At 46.1% G+C, this 17,501-nt stretch overlaps 2 protein-coding genes across 2 annotated transcripts; both read left to right on the top strand.

Annotated features, from left to right (window-relative positions):
- The first annotated feature begins 18 nt into the window (after nucleotides 1–18).
- On the top strand, nucleotides 19–12,503 carry LOC136189813 (tyrosine-protein phosphatase Lar-like). The gene is made up of 47 exons (XM_065977832.1): nucleotides 19–197; nucleotides 351–818; nucleotides 870–1,292; nucleotides 1,346–1,771; nucleotides 1,823–1,954; nucleotides 2,009–2,305; nucleotides 2,360–2,611; nucleotides 2,659–2,826; nucleotides 2,874–3,191; nucleotides 3,241–3,540; nucleotides 3,589–3,909; nucleotides 3,958–4,236; nucleotides 4,291–4,611; nucleotides 4,665–4,982; nucleotides 5,035–5,340; nucleotides 5,389–5,709; nucleotides 5,763–6,044; nucleotides 6,095–6,388; nucleotides 6,444–6,728; nucleotides 6,783–7,085; nucleotides 7,135–7,422; nucleotides 7,486–7,797; nucleotides 7,854–8,150; nucleotides 8,200–8,306; nucleotides 8,357–8,564; nucleotides 8,617–8,746; nucleotides 8,821–9,154; nucleotides 9,211–9,225; nucleotides 9,275–9,326; nucleotides 9,382–9,481; nucleotides 9,532–9,595; nucleotides 9,647–9,713; nucleotides 9,768–9,871; nucleotides 9,935–10,025; nucleotides 10,074–10,150; nucleotides 10,203–10,239; nucleotides 10,297–10,394; nucleotides 10,446–10,571; nucleotides 10,621–10,917; nucleotides 10,971–11,120; nucleotides 11,172–11,271; nucleotides 11,335–11,411; nucleotides 11,470–11,604; nucleotides 11,671–11,802; nucleotides 11,860–12,011; nucleotides 12,077–12,212; nucleotides 12,270–12,503. Exons 1-47 carry the CDS (start codon nucleotides 92–94, stop codon nucleotides 12,342–12,344), a joined length of 9,681 nt encoding a protein of 3,226 aa, XP_065833904.1. The 5' UTR covers nucleotides 19–91; the 3' UTR covers nucleotides 12,345–12,503.
- A 1,407-nt stretch (nucleotides 12,504–13,910) lies between these two features.
- Nucleotides 13,911–17,256, top strand: LOC136189832 (thimet oligopeptidase-like). Its single transcript, XM_065977858.1, has 22 exons — nucleotides 13,911–14,141; nucleotides 14,205–14,344; nucleotides 14,394–14,433; nucleotides 14,482–14,557; nucleotides 14,614–14,745; nucleotides 14,798–14,835; nucleotides 14,894–15,006; nucleotides 15,063–15,117; nucleotides 15,305–15,352; nucleotides 15,406–15,522; nucleotides 15,580–15,721; nucleotides 15,775–15,794; nucleotides 15,850–15,915; nucleotides 15,971–16,075; nucleotides 16,130–16,237; nucleotides 16,297–16,474; nucleotides 16,524–16,606; nucleotides 16,659–16,703; nucleotides 16,752–16,815; nucleotides 16,865–16,932; nucleotides 16,995–17,111; nucleotides 17,160–17,256. The coding sequence occupies exons 1-22, from the start codon at nucleotides 13,929–13,931 to the stop codon at nucleotides 17,238–17,240; spliced, it is 2,049 nt and encodes a 682-aa protein (XP_065833930.1). The 5' UTR covers nucleotides 13,911–13,928; the 3' UTR covers nucleotides 17,241–17,256.
- The last annotated feature ends 245 nt before the right edge of the window (nucleotides 17,257–17,501 follow it).

Here is a 17,501-nt window from a genome sequence, read left to right on the forward strand (position 1 = left end):
GCATTCGTTTCTTTCTCAACGTGCACCTCTCTCCTTTCTGTTGTCACGCCTCTTCGCCCGTCTCCCGTCTTTCGAGTCTGTTTGCGTTCACATGGCCGTGTTCTTTCCCCGAAAAGCGGGCGTCGGGATCGTTCGGGGACCGCTCGCTGTTTCCGTCCTTCTGCTCTTCGTCACGAGTGTTTACGGGCTCGACGGAGGTGAGTGGTAGCGCGAATGGGTCGTACGCGCGATAAGGGGCGATACGCGTTCGTTTGTGGCGGAGAAACCTTTGGGGTTGGCTGCGGGCAATAAAAATGGGTGGGGAAGAGTGGGCGTGGGTGGGATCGCTTCACGACGGTCTTTCTCTTTAGAAAAAGTGACGAGCATCTACAGTCCTTACAAGGTGACGTCGTCCAGCTCCTTTGTTTCTAGAAGCGGACCGTACAATCATCCTCCTGAATGGTCCGTCGAAGGAACGTCCACTCGAATAAACTCGTGTTTCGTGTCGAAGATAGAAGCCAATCCTTGGTGGACACTCGAGCTTGACAGTTCTAGAGAAATCAAAAACATTCAAGTTGTGACGCCGTCTAGCCTTCGTACTGGCGTCAACCTTGCGAACTTTGACCGTTTAGCAATGTACGTGAGTGACAGCAGTTCCATTAGCGGCAACAAAACTCAATGCGGAGCAACCTTTAATCACCCTAGCAATGGAAGTCTTCCCGAGAGTGTCCCATTTGAATGTGGCAGTCTGACTGGTCGTTATATTCACGCAACAGTTGATCCGAGTGGCAGCAATGGGCAACTGATTCTGTGTGAAGTCATCGTAAACGTTGCAAACGGTAAATACTAAATTGCCACTTCCTCTGACTTAAATTACACATGTTTGACAGATATATCGACTCTGACCAATCTCAGTCAATTGAAAGCTGAAACTGTCCAGTCTTCAGAAGTGAGCTCAGCAGATCTAGCAATTGACAATGATTCCTCTTCATCTGATTCCAGCAAGTGCTCTTCTACTACGAGTAGCACTGATCCTTGGTTGAGAATTGATCTTCTCCAACCGTACTACGTGACAGAAGTGAAAGTGAAATTTTTTGGTGACGGTGGAAGGAATTCGTCTGTGGCTGTCGGTAGCTCAGTTACCAACAACGGAAATAGCAATTATCAATGTGGAAGTGTAATCACCCATTCCACCAACAATGGAAGTTATTTCAGTTTTGTGTGTAATACACCTCAACTGGGTCAATTTGTTAACATCAAGAGATCTGGTTCTTCTCTTCAACTGCAAGTGTGTGATGTTCAAATTGTTTACAGTAAGTCACGCTATCAGCGTCAGTCCTTGCGTTTAATGTCTTCTTCTAAACAGAATCAGTTTTGGACATTTACCACGAGGGAAAGATTTCTGTTCAGAGTGAAATTTCCGGATGGCAAATGTGGAAAGCTGTAGACAGACTTGATTCAACTCAAAACAGTAATTGTTTTCGGTCGGTGAAGGAGGCAAGTACATATTTGCGATTAACGCTACCGTCAAACACCGTAATTTCCTCTGTCTCCATTCTTTCACAAAGCAATCGTTTAAGTTACCTGAATGGTGCATCAGTGTATGTTGGAAATTTAACAAGCGGGAGCGGAACGGACAATAAATTGTGCGGTACTTGGACAAATGATGGCAGTAATCCTATTGTCATTAACTGTACTGACGACACAGCAAATGGGATTTACGTTTACATTATCAGCCGGAAATCACGCTACGCAATATTGTATTTGTGTGAAGTTGAATTGTACACTCCAAGTGCGTATTATGCATTTAGAAACTCTCTTTCTCTACATTGTTTCTTCGTAGGCTGGTCCAGTTGGGGCGCATGGTCATGTTCATCATCATGTAAACGAACTCGATCCAGAACGTGTCAACCGCCTAACTTCACCTGCGGAGGAAAAACGACAGAAATGGAAGAAGACACCGCATTTTGCCAATGTAATATTGTGTTGCTTACAATATAGAGAGGCTTAGCTGACGTCGTTTTTATAGCGGCCAGCACAATAGTGACGAATCCTCAAGGAGCAACTGTGACCGAATTTCAACCTATCTCTTTGACGTGCACCATTGATCGTGGCTGTAGCAACGTCACGTGGTTTAAGGACGGTTCAGCGATTGCATTGGGTGGAACAAAGAGTGCAGCTCTAACGGGAAATACAAGCACACTGAGCGTGTCATCTGCTGAAACGGCAGATGCGGGTTCATATTACTGTCAGGCAAGTAATGGTATAGGATCACCTGCAGACTCTTCCACGGCGTCTGTGACTGTAAACTCAGCAGTCGTCGATGGTAAGAGCAGTGTAGATAATCGAGTCCAATCGTTTTCTAAGAGTGAATTTCTAGTTCAACCCAAATCAGAGGCTACAACGATAGGACAGTCCGTTTTGTTTGATTGTCAAGTGGCTAGCGATGTTCCTCTGTCTGAGCTTTCTTGGAATGATGAAGCAAAGCAATTAAACAGTTCTGATGCGGATGTTACTATTACTGAAGCGTCTGGAAAGTTGCAACTAACAGTAATGCCATCCTCGGAGACAGCATTTAAAAACTACACTTGCAAATATTCAACAAAGTCAGCAAGTGTTAGCGTGAAAAGAGGTGTGTTCATTTTATCATTGTAGAAATAATGTCGAGTTTCCCTTTAGATGGTGGCTATACTACGTGGGGAAACTGGGGATCGTGTAGTAAGACTTGCGGAGGAGGAACGCAATCGCGTTCACGGTCTTGCACGAATCCAAGTCCGTTGAATCAAGGAAACGACTGCAGTGGGCCAGCGTCTGACAGCCAGGATTGCAACACGCAACTGTGTGGAGGTAATACAAAAATAATTACTATGGAACGATTTATCACGTTTTTGTAGGCCTACCGACTATTACAACAGGTCCAACAGCGAATGCTGTCAACGTAAGCGGAGAGTTGATTGTCAAGTGTGAAGCTAGTGGAGATCCTGCGCCCTCTTCGTTTCGTTGGTTTCGAAACGGGGCAGAATTGAACAACGGGGTCTCAAGAGTTACAATTACTCAATCAGCCGATTCAAGCGCTATGACCTTGTCTGGAACATTGACTATAACGAGCGTGCAACCTTCGTCCGAAAATGGCAAGTACGTCTGTCAAGTGACCAGTCCTTACAACGTCAGTACCAGCGTAAACAGCTCAGAATTGAATTTCAAAGTTCAAGGTATCGCGATGCACTGGACTTTTAACATTAAACTATTCGGTTTTTCTAGTTGTGCCTACGATTCAACAAATTTCTCCTTCGAACAAAGTCGTGGTTGAGAGCAGCAGTGTTAGTGAAAAATTCACAGTGTCGCTAAGCAACGACGATACTGTCTATCCAGCACCAAGCTACACGTGGAAATTCCGAGACACTGTCATTGTGACTGATGACACAAAGGATCAATACACTTTTAATGCCGACAGCACGGAAATAACAATTCCTGCCTCGGAGGTTCTTGGCGGAATGTATACATGTACTGCATCAAATGCAGCTGGATCAGACACAAAGTCGTTCACTTTCTCAATCAATGGTACGTATTGTGTCTTTGAATTTAATAAGAGATAACAAATTTTGATAGTTCCGGCGGTTTTACCTGTCAACCTGATGGATATGACGGTCAATGAGACGGACGACGCCGTGTTGAATTGCACCGCTCACGGTATTCCGACTCCCTCTGTGGTGTGGTACAGAGTGGTTGACGGAAATGACCAGTCTCTCAAGGATCAGCAGATGAATGGAGCGCTTCCTAATGGAGATTCGTTTGCGACGTTGACCCTACGAAGTGTGACGGGATCTTCAACCGGAACGTACAAATGCATAGCCACAAACGACGTCAATGTATCATCCAACTCACCTGACGTTAGAATGGACAACTCAACGTTACGTCTAACGGTCAATGGTAAGAAATGAATTATAGACGGGAGCTCAATCAACTGATATCTTTCAGTGATTCCTGTTGTTTCTTATCCCTCGTCACCGGTGCCTGAAGTCGTTGTGAAAGGAAATAGTATTCGTTTTGATTGCTTGGCAACGGGAACGCCATCTCCTTCGTTCAGTTGGACGCTGGACGGAAGCCCGGTTGTATTTGGAGGAAACTATACCGATTTGATGAACGGTTCTATCGTGATACCTGTCGCTCAAGAATTTCATGCTGGGGATTACGTTTGTTCTGCATCTAATCTACTAGGCTCGGTACAATCATCAGCTATCAATCTGACTGTAGAAGGTGAGAAATATCTCACTAGACCTAACATTTCGTACCTTATTTTCTGTCCTGTAGTTCCAAATGAAATCATTCTTCCTCCTAATGATGTAAATGTTGCGCTGAACGCGTCTCAAAACATAACGATTGGATGTGAAGTGATAGGAATTCCTAAACCAACCGTTGAATGGTCTAATCGAAACGGTCTTTTATCATCTACGCCAGACAAATACATGATTGAAGAATATCCTGAACGCGAGAATTCGAAATCACCTCATCTTGTCCAAAGTCGTCTTGTTATTCTTATGCCCGGTTGGGACGATTCTGATACGTACAAGTGTGAGTCACAAAACGGTTTGTTTCCAACTCAAAGTAGAAATATTGGGGTAACAGTGCAAGGTACAGAGAACAATAGCGAGAATAATAAATAAGCATTGACTATCGTATTGTAGTACCTCCTGAAATTGTGAAGAATGCTTCGAGCAGCACCGTTACTTCGTCTACTGATGCAACATTTACTTGCACAGCAGCTGGGGTTCCCAACCCGGACATCAGCTGGCTGAAAGACGACGTTCCTATTGACACACAAGGTTCTATGTACACGGTGATGGCTTCCGATTCATCCGCTCGTCGCCGTAATCAAATCGCCAACAAAACGTCGACGCTGACCATCAAGAGTGCGACAAACGCAAATGTAGGTTTATACAAGTGTAGAGCGCAGAATATACTCGGTTCAGCAGACAGTCTCTCGGCTAGGCTAGTTGTGCAAGGTAACTTGATATGTGATGGGTATTTGCTTTGTTTCTATTTCGGTATTTCTAGTGTCTCCCACGGTAACTAATGATCCAGCGTCTGTTACGCGCAATCAATCGGATTCAGCTATGTTCTCTTGCTCGGCGACGGGAGTACCGGCTCCAAATATAACGTGGTCTACAACGGGTAGTGCTAATTTGATGTCGTCTGACGTCCTTCAAATGTCAACGGGATCAGACCGTGATCTGTACACAACAACAAGCACGCTGACACTGAAAAACATACAAAAATCGTATGATGGGGATTTCACGTGTCAAGCAGACAATGGGATTGGAGCTTCAGCGACTTCCAAAGCAGCCACACTGACCGTGCAAGGTATGAGTATTTATATCATGGTATGAACTTTTCATTTTCCCGATTTAGTTCCACCCACTGTGACTCCCAAGAAAACGCCGCTGATCGGAATCATAGACAATCCACTCATTCTGGAGATGACGATAACAAACGATTTTCCTCGTGTCGCGGCGGGAAACATCGCGTGGTCGAATCAGTCAAACCAAATGCCACTGGATACGGATTCCGGTTCCTCTGGCTCTAAGCCATTTTATCAAACCTTTGACTCCTCCACGGGAATCGCTCGTTTGGTCATCCGTAAGATATCGGAAGAATCTCGCGGGGGTTACAGGTGCACGGCAACAAACGCCGTCGGTTCGGCGTTTGCGCACATCGTCGTGAACATTGAAGGTAATTCGCGACTTGAATTTTTTCAATCTTTTCTGCAGCGAGCGTATCTCAAGGGCCTCCTGAATTTGTCAAGCAGCCGCAGGATGTAAATGTCGTTGAAGGCCAAACAGCGACGATCGTTTGCGAAGTGACTGCCGCTCCCAGTGCATCGTTCTCGTGGAAAAAGGATGGAACGCCTATCCAGCTTGGACAGAAAATCCGTTTAGATTCTCCTACGCTCGAGGAAGGGAATTTAATTATCTCCAATGTAAATCCTTCAGACATGGGAAGCTATTCGTGCAACGCTTCTAACAAGCACGGATTTGTCAGTGCATCTGCAATGTTGGGCGTTCAAGGTAAAATAATAATCTGAATTGTTTGAGAGTCTAAATTCTTTTTCTGCCAGTTGTTCCTGTCATCGATTCTCCTCCCCAAGATCTCGCTGTTGTTCAGCCTCAAAGCGCCACGTTCATGTGCAGTGCGACGGGAACACCGCAACCTAGAATCACGTGGTGGAAAAATAATCAACAACTCGTTAGTGGAAGTCTCAGCCGAAGAGTCACTCTCTCTTCCGACAATAAGACGATCACTATAGCACAAACAGACTATTTTATCGATAAAGGTCAGTATGAGTGCAGAGCTGAAAATGAATTGGCAGAAAGACGAATGGACAAGGCTACAGTGGAACTCACAATAAACGGTGCGTGGAGAGATCAATTAAAAGGTAGTCTTATTCAGCGTCGTTTTATTTGTAGTTCAACCTGAGATTACAACGTTTCCGGCAAACACGACGTCTCAGGAACTCCTTCAATTTTCACTGACGTGTGAAGCCACGGGATACCCCCAATTTGACATTTTTTGGCAGCACAATGGCGTCAACGTGACGAGTGGCGTTGTTTCGGGATTTGATGCACTCAAAATTCTAGCGTCATCAACACTGACAGTGACGAACGTCAAATTTGACGACAGAGGCGCGTATGAGTGCATAGCAAAGAACGAAGTTGGTGTTGATAGCAGTGACGCAGAAGTCATAGTGCAGTGTAAGTTTCTTTATCTTGTTTTCATCCGCAGGTAAAGAGTATTTGTTGTTCTAGATCCCGCTCGTATCAGCCAGGACCCTCTTGGCAGAACTGTAATCATAACCCAGCCTGTGGTTGTGATGTGTAAAGCGGAGGGTTTCCCCAAACCAATCGTAGCTTGGACTAAGAACGGAAATGCGTCGTTGCCGGCTCGTTACGTCATGACGTTTACGCCAGGCGTAAATGGCGAACAAGTTCCTACGGTGACAAGCAACCTAACAATTCCATCGTCCAAGCGAGAGGACACAGGTAATATTACGTGTACTGTGTCTAATGGAGTGGGATCAGAAAAGAAGACCGTTGATATCAGTATACAAGGTATCTTGGAGCTGCACGTTGAATGTACAGGAATGAGAAGTTCTTTTAGAACCGCCTGATATGCCAACCAACGTTCTAATTAGAAACGTCACGGCCAGATCCGTTACGGTGTCGTGGACAGCTCCGTCGTTTAATGGAAATAGCGAGTTGACAAAATACGTCGTGGAACAGGTTCAAGATGGAGTGACGAAAGACAACGTTGGGGTTGGATCAACAAGTACATTCTTTGACGGTCTTAAACCGTTTACGAGTTACACGTTTCGGGTGAAGGCAGTAAATGGAATTGGAGAGGGAGCGTTCAGTGTACCTTCAATGGTCGTGCAAACAGCCCAAGCTGGTGAGTTTGTTTACGTCGTAGTTTATTTCTTTTGCGCTTGAACCGACTATTTTTCCTTCGTAGAACCGGAAGGCCCTCCGACTAATGTTACTGTTTCAGCAAAGAGCTCGCAATCGATTCTCGTTTCTTGGCAGCCCGTTGAAGCCGGCGAGCGAAATGGAATTATTACATCATACACCATTGAGTATAGACTTCAGACTGGCGAGTCGTCATTTGGTTCACCCAAGACTTTCCCCAATATAATGCCAAATGCAACTAATCACTTGCTGACACAATTGGGGAAATACAAGAATTACGAAATTAAAGTCTCTGCTTCAACGAAAGTGGGCCCGGGTCCCTTCAGCGATGCAGAGTTTGAGCAAACCGACGAAGACGGTAAGGATTACTTTGATTCTGACAGCGTGTCGTACCATGTATTTTTTGTCTCTTAGCGCCAGATGATCCTCCGGCTGGAGTCAGACGTACAAGTTTCAGTAGCACTTCTATGACTCTTGCCTGGGAGATGCCGTCTCAGCCAAACGGAATCATACGGAGTTACGAGGTGTCGTATATTGAACAGACTAGTTCAGACTTGTCAGTTGATCAGTGGAAAAAAAGAAGCGTAATGGAAGCGTCAGCAACAATTGACCGCCTATCGCCTTTTACCTTCTACGTGTTTCGCATTCGAGCGTTTACAGTGGGCTACAGTCGCTACTCAGTTGACGTCAGCTATCAAACGGCACAGGATGGTAAGTCTTTGTATTGAATTTATAAAGGTCTTGCATGCTTTTTGTACAGCGCCCTCTGCGCCTCGAAATCCATCAGCCAGACCTGTCAGCGATAGCGTGGCCAGAGTTTCGTGGGAAAAGCCCGAAGTTCTGAATGGAATAATTCAAGGATACAGCGTATGCTCGATAACTCTTGTTGGTTGTCGTAATTTGATTCTCTGAGGCAGGTCGACTTGACGGCGGAAAAAACCTACACCACTAGCAACGGGACCACCTCAACGGCGTTGCTGATTGCAAAAAATTCTACGGGTGCTAATACTACCACTACTCTCGTGACGAATTTGCAAGCGAATACTAATTACATGATTGAAATTCGAGCGAGGACAGTCAGTTCTGGACCAAGCGCCAAAACATCTGTGCAGACTTTTGCAGCAGGTCTGTTTGATTATATGTGGAGATTTTCCTCCTCTTATGATTGATGTTGCAGCGCCTCCGACGCTTGTAAAGCCGGGGCCCGTTGGCGAAGAACTCATTGCTTCAAACCCTAATCTCGAGACGACTTCGTCGTCATTTGCCGTTAGGGTCTTCCGAAGCTCGAATCAATTTGGAGAGATCAGGTGCCGTGGGAACGACAATACATATAATTCGCACTTTTTCTAATTTTTCGGGGGCGGGTCTCATTTTTTCGCAGTCACTACCAAGTCGTCGTTCTTCGACTTGAAACCGACGAAAGTACAGCGACTCCCGACACGTCGTCGCTCGACCAAACACCGGACGAACGATTCAAACAGTCCGACCTGAAAACGTACGCAGAAGCGTCTTCATCCGAGACGCCACTGCCGTACGTCACCGCCGAGTTTGCCTCGAACCTTTTCCCAGACGACGGATACTTCATCGTCGGCGGCGAAAATCAACCAAGCGACAGAACGGAATATGAGAACGGTCCGGTCGACAATAGTGAATACTACACGGTTTTTCTCAGAGCTTTTTCGGATTTGGCTTCTCTTCCACCTGGAACGGCTAAGGTATTATGGAGACGATCCTTGTTGGTGCACCTTTTAATAAAAACGTGTTTTTTTAGAGAAAACGATCTGAAGTAAAAATTGAAACGTTGGGGAAATGTTTATGTATCTATTTTATTCTAGGAACGACAATATACGGTTTACACGTCGAGTAATTGGAGCGCTCCGATTTTAAGTAAGTCAGAAAACGTCTCAGTTTAAATCTCATTGTGTTTCACTCGCTGTATTAGCGTCGGATAAGTCTGTAAATACAACTGGCATTGCTGTGGGCGTTGTTGTAGCTGTCCTTGTGGCTGTCATCATCCTCGTCATTTTTATAGTGTGGTTCAAGTAAGGATTTTGATGAGCGTGTGTTGACGGCTTATCTGAAATTCGTTTAGGCGTCGGCGACAAGAAGATAAGTTGCGTTACGTCACGGCCGGTCTCGACGTCATCGACAATCCGGTTAGTGAAGTTTGTCGCGAATGCCGGCACGTACTCAAAATTGTGGTTTAGAGCGCAGATATGCCCAGGGCTGGAACACCCAGCATTCGACTCAAGAGAATGTCAACAATGCAGAAAGGTTTGTTATCTTTGAAGATATTTATACTCGATGATTTCTTTCTTTCTTTCTTAGTGGCTGTCTATGAACCGTCTCCTCCTGTTCCTGCCAGTCAGTTTGCCGACTATTGCAATCGCATGCGAGCGAATGACAACTACAATTTCAAAGTGGAGTATGAGGTACAGTAGATTAGTTTGATTGCGCGGTCACTATAGGAGCTCATCGTTTTCTGCGCGAATTAGTCTATTGGCAAACAAGCACCGAAAGCTCCGTGTGAAAATAGTGCAAGTGAATTTAACAAAACGAAGAATCGATATGCCAATATAGTAGCCTGTGAGAAATTTTTCGTTCTTTTATCTGTTTTTTAATGGAATACTTCAGACGATTCAACTCGAGTGGCAATGCAGACGGTTGAAGGCGTTCAAGGCTCCGACTACATCAATGCAAACTTTCTCGATGTACTTTCGTTTAGTTAAAAAATCTCTCTCTATGATGTCTTTCTCTCGTTAGGGTTATGACAAGTCGCCTGGCTACATTGCTACTCAAGGTGAGCAGATCTCCCACAGCTTTCTATAGGATATTACCTGGGTTGGTATCTGTGCAGGTCCTACGGAGAGCACAGCAAGAGATTTCTGGAGAATGGTGTGGGAAAACGAAAGCAAGACAATTGTCATGATCACAAAACTTCAAGAACAAGGAAGGGTGAGAAAATACTTTTGTGAATTTCTACCTATTGATTAGCGGTTGCGTTAGCCCAAGTGCTTCAAGTATTGGCCAGAGCCCGGTTCTCCCTTCAATTACGGAAAAATTACTGTTTCTGCTGAAAATTCTGTCGAATTATCTGATCACGTTGTTCGCACGTTTTCAGTCTTTCACGCTGTGAGTTTTGCCATTAATTTAGTTTTTCTTGGAAGAGTTTCTCTTGTAGGAAGACCCCGAAAAATTGCGCACCGTCAAGCAATTCCACTTTATTCAATGGCCAGATCACGGCGTTCCGCTCTTCTTCTCTCCCCTACTCGCCTTCGTGCGCCGCGTTCGAGCTTTCAATCCGCCGCACGATCCGGCCGGTCCGATCGTCGTACACTGCAGCGCTGGAGTCGGACGCACCGGCACCTTCATTGTCACCGACGCTCAATTGCAGCGAATCGACGTCGAAGGAACGGTCGACGTATACGGATACACGTTGACGATTCGACGCCAGAGAAATTTCATGGTTCAGACCGAGGTAGGAAGTAGTTGTGATCAGGGACCCGGTTTGTTGGACGCTATTTGTATTAGAATCAATACGTTTTTGTTCACGGGTCTCTCGTGGAGGCAATCGCGTGTGGCAAAACGGCTGTCGATACGACGAACTTGAGACGTTACATTCAGAAGTTGTCCGCCGTCGATCCGGAAACGGAAATGACTGGAATCGAGAAACAATTCAAGGTGACTCCCGCGAAATCGCACTTTGAAGTGTCCCAGCACTTTTTTTGTCAGAAATTAGCCATCAGGAACGAACTTCTCGGTCCGGCGCTTTTCAAGGCTGCAAACGTGGAAGCAAACCATTCGAAAAATCGCACTACCAACATAGTTCCGTGTAAGTTGAAGATTAGGAATCCTACCGACACTCATAGTAGTTTGGCTATTGGACTTTTTTCAGACGACACGAACCGCGTCATGCTGATGGTCACTCCCGGCGTGGAAGGGTCTGACTACATCAACGCAAGTTTCGTTGATGTGAGTGCTCGTCGTTCCTTGCAGGAAATCTGACTAAGGTCTGATGGTGTTCGTGTAGAGCTATCAGCGTCAGCAAGGCTTCATTGCCACTCAGTCTCCGCTTCCGGAGACGATCAATGATTTCTGGCGCATGATATGGGAGAAGAATTCCAGCACGATTGTGATGCTGTGTCAATTGAACGAAAGAGGCCAGGTTAGGAGGAGGAGGAGGAGCAGAAACGACGCTTATCACAGTTTAAATTTTTTTCTTTGACTTCAGGAGGCGTGTGCTCAGTATTGGCCCACCACCTTGAACAAGAAGGCTCACTACGGAAATCTTGTTATCAGCGCGGTGAAGCAGAACAATTTGGGTGATTACACGCTTCGAGAATTCACGGTCACTCACACCAAGGTATGCCTGTGGGGTTCAAAAGCGTCTCGCGCTATTTACGAGTTTGACTGCGTATAGGAAAACGAAATGCGAACCGTACGTCAGTTCCACTACACTGCGTGGCCAGAGGGCGGCGTTCCAGCCAACGGGGCATCCGTCATTGATCTCATTGGTCAAGTAGACAAGAGCCAGCGCAATTCTAGCAACGGCCCGGTGACCGTGCACTGCAGGTGCGCGTCTTCGTGATTTTCGTCCGGAGAACGCACTTCTAATATTAATATTGATTGTTCTTTAGTACTGGGGTTGGTCGAACTGGATGTTTGCTTGCGTTGAGCATTGCACTTGAAAGAATGAAGGCGGAAAATGTCGTCGATTTGTTTTTGACTGTGAAATTGCTCAGAACTCAGCGTCCGGGAATGGTTCAAACGATGGTACAGTGCACAATTGAGATTCTATTGACGTATGTATATGTATTTATTTTGCTTCAGGAACAATTCAAGTTCTGCTATGCTACTTTGCTTGAGTACCTCGACTCGTTTGATCTCTACAGTAATTTCAAGTAGGATTCGTTGAACGTATTTGTGTGACAGGACTAGATGTTTTTGATTGTATGTGTTTTTATCGTAGTGTCTTGCTTGTTTTTGTATTGGCGATACAGGTGAACTTCTGTTTTAGGTTGATTGGTAGATGTAGCTGAAATAACGCAAGCATAGATAGTGTTATTAGTGAAATTTTCACCTGACGTCGTTTGAATAATCAATGTAAGTGCCTAAATGGGACGGACCAGATCAATAAGGGGACCCCGTTCGCTCATACCTCTGCTGCAAGGCTCGATCGAAGTCTTTCGTCGTTTGTTTCGAGTGGCGAGCGAATTCCAAGGCTGTCTGCGACGATCACGAATCGACTTGGCCGATCATGGACGAGTTGGACGGAGATTTCATTCACGCGCGCTCGCAGTGCGCGAAAGCGGATCCTAAAAAGAGGAAAAACGTGGGCAAACGTTAGAATTCTAAACGAAACACGCGTAACAATGGCCGATCGAACACGAGGGATCATCCGCCATTTTGAATTATAGCGCCTAAAACCGGCCGGCAAACTGGCTTGACGGCCTCATGGGGATCACGTGAAAAATCGGCGCGAACTTTCTCAGCCAACCAGCGATTCGTTGCCTTGGTGAATCGACCACATCAATGATGTCATTGGATATTGCATCATCTTCGATATAAAAGCGACGGGCCAACGCCCAATCTTCAGTCTTGCGTTAGGGTGGGGGATGCCATCGGGCTGAACCTTTGAGGTTGATCGTGAACTGGGAAAGCTGATCGTTGGTCACCAAAGCGTTTTCGTCTTTTGTCGATGCTCACTGAAACTGTCAGGCGCAGTGGACGGGCGTCGCGCGAGTTCTTCTCGCGGCGCTACATCGGCACTGGGGGTCGCAAAGGGTCGTGGACTGCTTGGATTGCGAAGTCAGGCGTTTTGCGTTATGCTGAGCGAGCGTCTGACTAAGGTTTGCCACTTTCCGCCAAAGAAACGTGTGGGGGCCCAGTGTCTCGTGGTACTTCCTCACTCGGATTAGTGATCTATAGCGGAAAGATGACCCGACCCCCAGGACAAAAAACGCTGACCCTCGATCGGTGGACTCGGTAAGCGCTTCGTAATTCCTCTCCCGACACGGTAGGCTCGCTTCCTATCTAAGCGAAAGTCTACGGCCTCTTTGGGGCCCCGGTACGACGCGGTCGGGGGGACGGTGTGGGAGAGCCGTTCTCGATCCAGGCCGTACCGGTCGTGATTGGGCCAATGAAGCAAGGTCTCGCTTCCAATATTTTTGGGCCACTAACTGCGTTCGAACCTCCACGTGGTGTGGCCTGGATAATTCCGATGCGAACGCAAGACTTCACGGTACGTACACGGATATATTGAACAGAAATTGCCTTTTCTTTTTTAGGTAGGCTTTCTTCTTGACTCGGATTGAAGCGCCGCGGCGTGAAGAGGGACGTTTTGCATGAATGGACGTTTGTGTGTACGTACAGTGTGCATGATTTTTCTCTCTAATGTTGTAGGTTGATTGATAAATGTAGCTGAAATTACGCGCGGGCAACATACCGCTTCATACCGCACTCGGCGACTCCCGTACGTGGTAAAACTTCATGCGTGCCGCGTTTCGCGTTTATCGATCGAAACGAGTTCTTTTGACGAGGGCAATGTCCACTCCGCATCCTCTTTTCCATCTTCACTGGAAGGACATCACAAAAGAGTCGATCGCGCGCCAAGCGGACGAACTCGTGCGAACGTCGACATCGCGCTTCGATTCGGTGGGTCGCCTGCAGCCGAGCGAAGTTACGTTTGACAACACGATCAAAGTGAGCGCGAAAGGGATACTCGAAAAGGCCCAAAACGTTTTCTTGTGGCCACGTGCTCGACAGGTCCTAGCGGACAACAAAGCGTCGTACGAAACTCGCCGAGCTCTCGTCGATTTTCCTCATCACGTTCATCCGAACAAAGATATTCGGAATGCGAGCACGGAAGCCGATAAGAAACTGTCGGAATTCGATGTCGAAATGAGGTTAGGCGAGGTCTAACGAAAAAAGGATCACGCGATGAGAGTTTTTTAGTATGAGACAAGACGTTTTCAATGCGGTGGCGGCGATTAAAGTATGTCGTACGTAAATTTTGTTCATTAAAATTTTTATTTCCGTTTAGGAAAAAGGCGTTGGAGGATCGAGTCCGGAAACGGAACGACTCGTCGATCGAATTCTTGTTTTGGGAAAACGAAACGGTTTGCTTTGGGACTCTTTGTGGGGGTTTTCCTGTTTTTTATTAGCAAAAATTCAGGCTTGCATTTGTCTGAGGAAAAGCAGCAGAAAGTGAAGGAGATCAAAAAACGAATGAGCGACTTGTCAATCAGCTTTTCGAAGAATCTCGCCGAGGAAAACACGACTCTCGAATTTGCTGAGAGTGAACTAGGTATGCCGACTTTGTTCATATAATTTCCATTGTTCCAACGATGCATTTTCAGTGGGCTTGCCTGAGGACTTCATTCAAGGCCTAGAAAAGGTCAGAAATTGGATTTATTGAGTACTGTACTTTCTTCATTGTGATTCTCTTCTTTTAGGCCGCCGACGGCAAACGTTGCGTGTCTCTCAAATATCCGCACTACTATCCCGCTATGAAAAGAGCTCGAATACCAAAGACGCGTCAACGGCTGGAAAAGGCATTTCTGTCCAGGTGAAAATTACCTTAGGAGTCGAAGAGGACGTCGCTTTGAAGTTTCGCTTTTGCAGATGCAAGGACGCGAATACGAAAATCCTCGAAGAGCTCGTCGTGTTGCGCAGCGAGGTAACGTAACGCTGTGCGTTCGCTTTTGAAATTTTTACTTCGACGATGATGATTTGCACTGGGCTATGATCCGATGAGTGATTACGCTCTTGCATGTTGTAAAAATATCTGACTCGCGCTGCAAATAAAAAAACATGAGACAATATTGTAATATCCTCTGATTGATACGATGTTGTTTCTCTTGCAGTTGAGCGACGTGCTTGGCTATAAAAATCACGCTTCTTACATAACTGAGGTAAGGTGCCGTTTTTTTTCTAAGGTTGAAAATATTGATTTGTATTTTGGAAGTTGAGAATGGCCAAGACAGCAGATGCAGTTCAAAAATTCTTAGCCGAACTAGGAGAACGAATTAAGCCTCTGCGAGACAGAGAATTAGACGTGTTTTTAAAATACAAGTCCTCGGAGGTGAAGAAGTACGCAGACATAACACAATTAACGTATTGATTTTTTTATGGGAGGTAGTGCGACGAATTCGGGTTTGAAAATGACGGCCGGATTAACGGCTGGGACGTTCGTTATTATATGAATATGGTTGAGGAGAAGGAGTACAGCGTCGATCAGCAGAAGCTGAAGGAATACTTTCCGTTGGATGCCGTCACCAAGGGTGAGGAGGTAGATGACTAAAGAGTTCATTTAATTAATGACTTTTCCTTTTAGGACTCTTAGGAATATATCAGGTTGGGAGCAGACTTTCCTGTTGTGCGTAAAAGTCAATGCCCTGTGTTCTTGAAGGATTTGCTGGGGTTGAAGTTTTCTGAAGTCTCCAATCCGGACGTTTGGCATGAAGACGTTCGACTGGTACATAGTATGAAACAGTTTGCATCAGTTCAAACGGAATTTTTCACGTCAACAGTTTAGCTGCACTGATGCCGAATGCAAGGATCTCCTTGGCTGGTTTTACTTGGACTTGCATCCGCGCGAGGGAAAGTATGGCCACGCGGCCGTCTTTGGCCTACAGGCAAGCTGATACACTAATGAAAAGTAGCCAATAACTAGTCTTGTTTTCACTCAGCCCGGGTGTTTACTTTCGGATGGAAAACGCCAGCCAGCTATTGCCGCAATGGTGGCTAATTTCACCAAACCCACCGCCGAGAAACCCTCGCTGCTTCTCCATGACGAGGTAGGTCCCTCTTTAACCATTTATCTTGGACGTATAAAACAGCGTTCTTCTTCTGCAAGGTTGTGACGTATTTCCACGAATTTGGTCACGTAATGCATCAAATCTGCGCTCAAGCCGACTACGCGATGTTCAGCGGCACGAGAGTGGAGAGAGACTTCGTCGAGGCTCCATCTCAAATGCTGGAAAATTGGTGTTGGGAAAAGGAATCGCTTGCGCGAATGTCAAAGCACTACAAGGGTACAGAAAAGCAACGCGCATATTTCTTCACCGTTGTTTTCTATCCCAGATGGATCAAGCATTCCTGAAGAAATGATGGAAAAGTTGGTGGCATCAAGAAATGCGAATACAGGCGTGCACAACGCTCGCCAAGTGAGAGCACTAGACAGCTTTGTTTTGTTTTTCTATACGTGCGTTTACTTAGATTACATTTGGACTATTTGATCAGATCATTCACACTGGAGGAAAGGTAAACAAAAACGAATTGATCTTTCTTCCTGAAATTCTTTCACGACAGTGCGATGTTGTGGACACGTTTTCCAAAGTCCAACGTGACGTATTCCACGTACCTGCCTCATCTGGTAAGTCAGATACGCATAAAACACAGCGTTGCCTTACCCTTTATATTAGGCACTTCTTTTCCTGCTACTTTTGAGCACTTGGCTGGAGGCTACGACGCCCAGTATTACGGCTACCTGGTGAGCACCGCCGGCTGTGTGATACGTATGCGCGTGCAACGCTAGTCTTCTTCGTTTTGCAGTGGAGTGAAGTTTTCTCCGCCGACATGTTTCATTCTCGTTTTAAGAAGGAAGGCTTGTTGAATCCGAAAGTAGGCAACGACTATCGCACGCTCATTTTGAAGCCTGGAGGTTCAAGAGTAAGTTCGCCTTGCATTTTATGATGAAGTACACACTTCTCGTTCTAGGATGGTGCAGACATGCTGAGAGACTTTCTAGGCAGAGAATCGTCTCAGGATGCTTTCCTGAAGAGCAAGGGCCTACTGTAGATCAATGGGATTGCGGGGGGAGGGGAGGGGGCAAAAACAACGTAGGTAAATCGTTTTTATTTCAATAAACCCGGAAGTAAACCGGAAGTAAATTTTTTTGCGCATGAGTCTCCTTGTCTTTCGCTGTCGGCCTGCCTGCACAGGCTTCGCGGGGGTCACTCCATACTCCCCTCGGTCGGAGTTAGAGCCCGTTTATTCTCTTGGCTCAGACGCCTGGGACTGGACAGTCTCGGATGTGAGCGCTGGCAGCCTGATTCCAGG

Source organism: Oscarella lobularis, chromosome 8, assembly GCF_947507565.1.
Source record: "Oscarella lobularis chromosome 8, ooOscLobu1.1, whole genome shotgun sequence".
Taxonomy (NCBI): Eukaryota; Metazoa; Porifera; class Homoscleromorpha; order Homosclerophorida; family Oscarellidae; genus Oscarella; species Oscarella lobularis.

Excerpts from the sequence above, each read along its gene's own strand:
- LOC136189813 (XM_065977832.1), top strand. The coding sequence starts at position 92 with ATGGCCGTGTTCTTTCCCCGAAAAGCGGGCGTCGGGATCGTTCGGGGA. Across the intron at positions 10,918-10,970 it reads ATTTCATGGTTCAGACCGAG|AATCAATACGTTTTTGTTCA; the intron begins GTAGGAAGTAGT and ends TATTTGTATTAG. Across the intron at positions 11,803-11,859 it reads TCACGGTCACTCACACCAAG|GAAAACGAAATGCGAACCGT; the intron begins GTATGCCTGTGG and ends GACTGCGTATAG.
- LOC136189832 (XM_065977858.1), top strand. The coding sequence starts at position 13,929 with ATGCGTGCCGCGTTTCGCGTTTATCGATCGAAACGAGTTCTTTTGACG. Across the intron at positions 14,345-14,393 it reads GAATTCGATGTCGAAATGAG|TATGAGACAAGACGTTTTCA; the intron begins GTTAGGCGAGGT and ends AGAGTTTTTTAG. Across the intron at positions 14,836-14,893 it reads TCATTCAAGGCCTAGAAAAG|GCCGCCGACGGCAAACGTTG; the intron begins GTCAGAAATTGG and ends CTCTTCTTTTAG.